We start from the raw sequence: 7,397 nt of genomic DNA, 5'->3' as shown, positions 1-7,397 counted from the left end.
GGAATATGAGAAATGGCAAAAGGAATGTTTCCAATAAGCTTGTTGTAAGACAAGTACCTACAAGATGAAGTAAACAGAGATAAGAGTTATCCTTATACAGTTTATTAGAGAATGTGCATTGTAGAGAGTGCTTACACAATCTCTAAGCTGGAAAGATTAGAAAGCTGAGCAGGGACTCCTCCACTCAAATAGTTATTATTCAAGTACCTAAAAGGATCAGAGGTTTTTAGTGTGTGTATCATCAAATGGAAAAAGAGAAGTGAAAGAGAAGAATGCTTACAGGTTGCGAAGAGATGGGAAGCTACCATCAAAACGAATGAGCTCCCGTATAGTTCCCACCAAATGATTGTTACCAACGTCTCTGAGAATAAGAATGAAGACACAAAATGAAACCAAATCTCAGTTTAAGTAGAAGATGTGAAGTGAGTGTTTACAGGTGGCGGAGGTTTTGAAGTGTCCCTAGCTCAGCAGGTATTCTACCAATGAGACGGTTTTCTTGAAGATATAGATACCGAAGCTCGGGTAGAGCAGCTAACTCCTTTGGAATCTCTCCTTTGAAGCTATTGAAGCTCAAGTACCTTAAAAAAAAAGCCATGTTTTCATTTGTACTAAAGTGAACACTTGTCAGAAGCATAACAAGAAGAGGTACTTACAAATGTGTTAGCCTCTTCAGCTCCCCAATCTCAGGGGGAATCACATCTTGTAGTTTATTCCACCTCAGGTTCCTAATGGTTATTACAACAGAGTAAATGATTAGTGAGACAATATAACAAACTCTTGTCACATTCAAGTCTCAGAACAATAAACAAATGCAAAAAAAATGAAAAAGACAGAAGATCAAAACAACACTATATCATTGTAAGAGAACAATGAACATACAGTACTTTGAGCCTTTTCAGTCTCCCAACCTGTGGAGGGATTGGACCAGTCAGCTTGTTGTTATGTAGATCCCTGCAAAATCAAAACATCTTAAAATAACTCTCAGGCATCTACCTAATGTCACCACATAACAAAGGTGGACAGGAAGCAACTTACAGTCTGGTCAAATCCAAAAGGTTTGTTACTGCAATGGGGAACGGTCCCACAATAGAAACCGCGTAAACTTCTCTGTAAATCAGACAGATTAAGTTATGAAATTCATTCAAGAAAAACAGGTTGGTAATACAGAAGAAGAAGAAACTTAGAACGTACAGTTCTGTGACAACCCTATAGTCACCTTGTGTAGAACAGGTGACACCAGACCAAGGAGGAAGGTCTCCATCTCCACAAGGATCATCACCGACCCATGAATACACCACTCTCCATCCTAAAGAAGCTTTGATTTCATTCAAAGCTTTCACTGTACAGCAGAGGATCACACAGATTTAAACTTTTTGATGAAAGGAGATCATGAGCTTATAATATACATGAACCGGCTAAAAGATACACAGATATAATTCGATCTATTCATTATTTCACTCATAACTCTCTGTAAAGAGATAGAAAATCAAGAAATGGAGAGGATCCAAGAGACACAAAGCAAGAAGGTGGAAACAACAGACTTACCATCACGCTTCAACGTCTTGGAGTGGGCAAGAACAAAGAAGAGAGACAAGACACAGATCACAAGTATCTCAAAGCGAGGAAAAGCCATTGTTTGTTTGAAAGAGACAAAAAACGGATCTAAGAGGCTAGCAAAACTATAAAAAAACATATATAAAAGTGCTATTTTCTTCTCTTCCTCTTGTGATTCGTAGACCGTATTCAAACCAGCATCTAACCGACGGGTCTGCTAACGACCCGGTCATGTCAGTGTAAACAGAAAATTTGATCTGTGTTGTTTATGTTACACACCACAAAAACCAATTTTTAGATATGATTAGTTGATTATAAATGTTTAATCCACAACCACATTTATCAAAACCAATACATATAGCAATTTTATTATGCGGCATACCAGCAGTTTCATTTATAGCAATTTCAAACCAAAACACAAACCATAAAATTCTGAGTTATGACAAACCACAATAGTGTATGTTTCTGATTTCAGACAGTTTCTCAAACGATAAGAAAAAAACAGAGCAACAAGAACTCAGTTCTCCGAACTGGAAGATGTGTCTCCACCAGAAGAAGAAGACTCGCTGTTAAGCCTCTTCATCTCCTCGTACGCCCACTCCAGCCCGTGGCAGTAATGCACCGGCGGATTAAACCTAGTATCACTTATATCATCCGGCAAGAACGCGCCATTCTCCACCAGAAACTTCACAGCTTCTCTCTTCCGTTCTTTAGCCGCGGCGTGGAGAGGAGTCCACCCGCAGGAGCCCCATGTCCTCGCATCAATATTAGCCCCACGCTCGAGAAGCAGATCCATGACTTCAATGTGACCCCCCTCGGCAGCAAGGTGAAAGGGGACACTCCTTTCGATTTAGGTCCCCACGCTAGAGCGTTAACATCAAACCCTTGGTCGAGCAGCTGTTTGACGGCTTTCAAATCGCCTTTTCGAGCTTTGATGTGGAGTGGAGTCCAGCCTCTGTCGTCGAGGTTGGTTATGGAGGATCGGCGTCTGAAAGAGTTGCGCCGGAGAGAGAATACAACCACCGGCTGGTCTTGGATCATGTAGGTCTGAGCTTCAGCCAAAGTAGAGAAGAGCTTTGCAAGTAGGACTACGAGACTCACTCAGCACACAAAGGAATGTCTAAAGCAGGTAACAAAAACAATATCAAGAGTAGACAATGAAGGAGGAGGCAAGACTAATGCAACCCAGAGAAACTGAATTAACGGGAGGCAGAGGAGTGATTGGCGATGCAGTAAGGGAAAGAGGGATTCAAGACAGGGCCAAAGACGCAAAGCTTTCGAGAGATCAGAGTAAACGCCATAGACAAGGAAGAGAATAAGAGCATGAGATTGAAAAGGTTAGAAGCCTAGTGATTATGCAAAATCTCCACGACATTGAGACCTCTGTGATGTGATTTCAATAGACCTGCCAATAAAGGGAAAGGAAGGAGAACAAAACCAAATTAGTGAACACAACAAAAGAAAAAACAGCAAAGCTGATATCTTTGAGACATAACACAAAACCCCACAATCTCAGCTTTTGTATTAATTCAGACTAACCCTAACACTAACAGTCAGATGTAATAACAAAAACCCACAATCTCAGCTTGTGCAATTCAGCTAACCCAAACACTAACAGGATGTAATAACACAAACCCATCAACCGTATGGACAAAAAAACATCAAAGGCGATATCTTTGAGATGTAATAACACAAAATTAACAATCCCCGACCACGCAAAATCTCAGCTTTGTGTGATGCAGCTAACTTTACTACAAGACACCAAAACTCCAATTAAACAATGCCCTAACAACACAAATCAATCGAATCGAGGAATCATCAATCAGCGGCTCCTAATTTCACACAGATCAAATGCAATTTCAAACAAAAAAAAGGATTGTTCACAAAGGGGATGGAGAAGCTCGTACCTTACCCAACGAGGAGATATATATAGAGAAAGAAATCTCTTGGTTACAGATTTTCTTCTCGCTGGAGGATTATGGAGTCTGCAGGAGACTACTTAGGGTTTTTTTCGTCGGAATGAAGAATCGAATCGAATCGAAGAAGAGAAAGAGGAATGAGTTTTGTTTACTATTTCTTGTCGAATGTGCCAACTCATACACCTTAATAAAGAAAGGTTTACTACACATCGGCTCAACGTAATGGGCCTTAATGTCTGGCCCATTCTATAACCGGGTTTCAGATCTTAATTTCCCGGTTCAGTTTCCGGTTAACTTTGTGTTACTTGCTTGCATATGAAGCTTACTGGAATTTGCATGTTGATACTTAAAATTCTCACTAGCTTAGGTTTTCTGGAGAATTAGTTAGGTTCTTTTTGATGACCCTCTTAATTCATTTTCCACTGTTGAGGTTGTAGAGAGAATTCTCAAGGTTTACTTGGCATATCCTTCCAAGAGCATCATTGAACTCAAGTTCACTAGTACTATTATCAAATACATATATAGAAATAAATATGCATATAACATGATAAGAATAACTTGAGTTTCAAGCAACAAGGACACACAAGAAAACCCAAGTGTTTTAATTCTTGATTCAAGTCCATTACAATCTTAACATTATATTTGATCAATACCAACTCATCCAGTTATTCATATTTTTACCTAATAATTGGTTTCACACACACAACCTCACACCTAAAGTTTCGTTGCTGCCAACATTAACATGCTATTCACAAAATCATTGTTACAGTTTCCATCAATTCAAATCGCAGACTTAGATATTTAACTCTTTCCCCACCAAAGGCGTGTCCATAAGTTATCAACTTGGACCTTCTTACTCTCTTCTCTTTTAGCAGCCTCTCCGAGATGCTCCTTACCTCCTCCTGCACACTCCTTTTCACGCTCCTGTTTGTGCTTGGACTCATCTGGTGGAACTTGTACTCTCTCGGGAATCACATCCAAACATCCTCTGTAACAACCAATATACAAAGTAACCCATTTGAGACTTTACTAAGAATTCAAAGACGCAAGTCCAGTGATTGTTGGCTCTTGTTACCTCGATTCTTTGGGTATTCTAGACTCTCGATTCTGTCCATTGAAAACATGCACTAGGTTCTCAGATACTGCGTTTATCTCCTTCACTTCCTCTTTATCTTCTTGTGCCCCTTGATCACTTTCTTCTCGAATTTTCGTTGAGTCAACAAATGCCTTCTACAACAATAATCTAGTTTAGCTTCTTTCTCTTTGTTTTACTATGTATTATTATACTGCTATGCAGAGTTATATATAAATACATTTTATATACCTAAGGAGACTTGGAATATCGACAAATAAGAAAAAAAAAGCAAATTGTAAAATTATAAACTTACATCTGTTTGGTCCTTGACCATGTCTGCATGTTTCAGAGAATCAAAAGCGTTTTGGTCATTGCCCTTCTTCATCTTCTCTGCATTATCCTCAGAAAGCTTGGCTTGTCCCTTAGACATTTTTTCATTCTTGGCAGATTGCAACTCCAACTTATGTCGGTGTTTTTCTCCATTGGTGTGATTTTCATATGCAGCCTTCTTGCAGCTGATCTCGCAGACTCTGCACCACACAACATGATCACTGGCTTCAAAGAAAGCCTACATACATGAAGAGTAAAAATAAATGTCAAATGGGGGTGTTGATTTTGATTTTTGTATTTAAAAAATAAATAATAATAATAATAATAATAATAATAATAATGAGGTGAAAACAAGAAGTAACCTTTTGATTTGGCCAATGATGTAAGCGATCACAGACCAGTGTTGAAACACCCTGGCTGTCACAGATCACTACGCAAAGATGACAAAGCTTAGATCTAACTCCAACTGCTCTGCGTTCCATCACCTCCTTCTTCTTCTTCTTCTTCACCTCCCCTGAGTGATTATCATTTGCTCCTTCAGACTGGTTTAAAGGCTTGACAGTGCCATCAAAACATTCTCTGTTAACATTCTCCTGTTTGTTAACAGTATCTGCCTGGTCTTTAGTTCTTGGAAGTTTTCTTTTACAGTACTACTGCTTTCTGAGGTGCCAAGTAGTATCTTTCTGAGCTCTTCACTTTGCTTCTCCAAGCACTTGGTCTTCTCTTGGGTGTTTTGAGACTGCACCTGAGGTTCTGTGGTTGTTTCTACTGGTTGAGACTTTTCTCTTGCACCTGTCTCTTCAATTGCTTCCTGATCCAAACCACATTATTATCATGTAAAGGCTTCATTCTTTGTTTTTATCAGAAATTTAGAAAACTTGCCTCTGATTGATTCACCGTGGCAACATGCTTCTTCTCTTGACTGTCTTCAGACTGAAACTGAGGCTCTGCAATTAATTCTTCTCTTGGTTGAGACTTTTCTCCAACACCTTTCTCTTGGTAGACTCCTACCTTCCTTTGCCTTCTTCTTGTTCTTCTGTTCTGTCTTGTCAGAACCTCCTTAGGAAGCGCATCTGGGCCAGAACACACATTTTCAACCTTACCTGATTGCAGCTCCAAGTTGTTTCGGTGCCTTTTACCATAGATGTGATTTGCATATGCCTCCTTACTGATGCAGCTGATCCGGCAAACAACACACAACACAGGTTCCACAACATCTGGTTCCTGTGCAGGTTTGACTGAAACACTAGCATGATGAGCTTTGTGACTAAACGCAGCCTGCATAAAGAAAACATACAATATTTCCTTAGTTCACTCACAGACAAAAACCATCTACAAGTAAAGATACAACAGCAAGTTAAGCATGTAAGTTTACCTGAGAGGTCTGTCTTCTATCTGAGAGGTGTGCTCTGAAGCTATCAGAAGAAGTAACATTAGTATCTCCAGCTACAGAACTTGAACCAGTTGGTTTGCTGGATTGAGCTAGTTCAGAAACTGGAGAGGATTCACCACTAGTAAGAGGAGGACCTCCTGATGCTAAGCTTGTCCATAGCCATACATTTTTGGCAGCAGCAACAAGCGGAGCGGAGGCATGAGGAGGATGAGCGAGAAGAATGGTGTACCTCCTCATACTTAGCTGGTGAAGAGCATTGGAGAAGTCCCTATCACCTGAGATGAGCATGATGTTGGCTGGTGCAGGGTTGTCTACAGCCCACAGTAACATATCCACTAGAATCTTTTTGTCACTCGCATCTTTCACTCCTGTTAAAGACCACAAAACAGAACATGAGAAGAAACAGTAACCAAACTCAAAAGGAGTGTTTATTTTGTGAGAAAGAAAACCTGCAGGGACGTGATTAAGGGCAACACCAGTAGAAGAGAGTGCCTGCTGAACATGGTGAGGGATGAGATTGGTGTCGCCATAAGCGAGGATTGAGACGGGACCAGAGTAGTTCATTTTCAACAGAGAGGAACCCACGTTCTGAGCAACGGCATGTGCATCCCATCCTTTAGGGACCTCGCAGTTCTCTATATCCCACCAGACCGAAGTTTTGACTTTGGAGTACTCCACCGTAGTCATCATCGCTGTTAGATTTGTAGAAGGGAAGACACAAGTTGTGGTGTTTTTAATATGAATGAAGCAATTGTGTGAACGAAGGATTACTCTTTCTTTCTTTCTCGGCTTTCCTTCTCTGCTAAGGTATGGGTAGGGTATAAAGATTGGTAAGTAATCTCTTCACATCTGAGTTTGACTATGATGTTTATTGCTTTACCATGTCGATGAAGAAACCATTCAGCTTTCTTAAAGTCAGCTTTTTCATCCACTTTGGTTGTACTATGAGCTACTTATTGAAAACTGTACTACTTTTTTATTCTTAAGCCACGTCAGTAAATTAAAAGAGCGCCAATCAGACAATGAGAGAGATACTGCTGTAATAAAGGCCTAACCCGTTGTATCTCCATCGGTAATCCGCAGGAATAAAACTCGAAATTAAGATTTGATTGGAAAAGGTCTACAG

At 40.0% G+C, this 7,397-nt stretch overlaps 1 protein-coding gene, 1 non-coding gene and 1 pseudogene across 2 annotated transcripts; all 3 read right to left on the bottom strand.

The window, feature by feature from the left end:
• Positions 1–5: 5 nt before the first annotated feature.
• On the bottom strand, positions 6–1,705 carry LOC130506975 (probable leucine-rich repeat receptor-like protein kinase At1g35710; the record flags this gene model as incomplete). The annotated part of the gene is made up of 9 exons (XM_057001671.1): positions 1,546–1,705; positions 1,192–1,339; positions 1,036–1,107; positions 880–951; positions 654–725; positions 435–578; positions 281–361; positions 136–207; positions 6–57 (listed from the first exon to the last, which is right to left on the bottom strand). Coding segments are annotated over exons 1-9 (861 nt in total), but the record flags the coding sequence as incomplete, so codon positions are not given.
• Positions 1,706–1,892: 187 nt separating this feature from the next.
• LOC130506976 (phytochrome-interacting ankyrin-repeat protein 2-like) lies at positions 1,893–3,641 on the bottom strand (annotated as a pseudogene).
• Positions 3,642–4,050: 409 nt separating this feature from the next.
• On the bottom strand, positions 4,051–7,185 carry LOC108827549 (uncharacterized). The gene is made up of 7 exons (XR_008942181.1): positions 6,721–7,185; positions 6,254–6,639; positions 5,757–6,156; positions 5,241–5,685; positions 4,862–5,116; positions 4,549–4,703; positions 4,051–4,461 (listed from the first exon to the last, which is right to left on the bottom strand). It is a non-coding gene; the product is annotated as an uncharacterized LOC108827549 (transcript).
• Positions 7,186–7,397: the final 212 nt, after the last annotated feature.

Source organism: Raphanus sativus, unplaced genomic scaffold (genome assembly GCF_000801105.2).
Source record: "Raphanus sativus cultivar WK10039 unplaced genomic scaffold, ASM80110v3 Scaffold3849, whole genome shotgun sequence".
Taxonomy (NCBI): Eukaryota; Viridiplantae; Streptophyta; class Magnoliopsida; order Brassicales; family Brassicaceae; genus Raphanus; species Raphanus sativus.
This window is presented reverse-complemented; position numbering and strand designations above follow the sequence as displayed.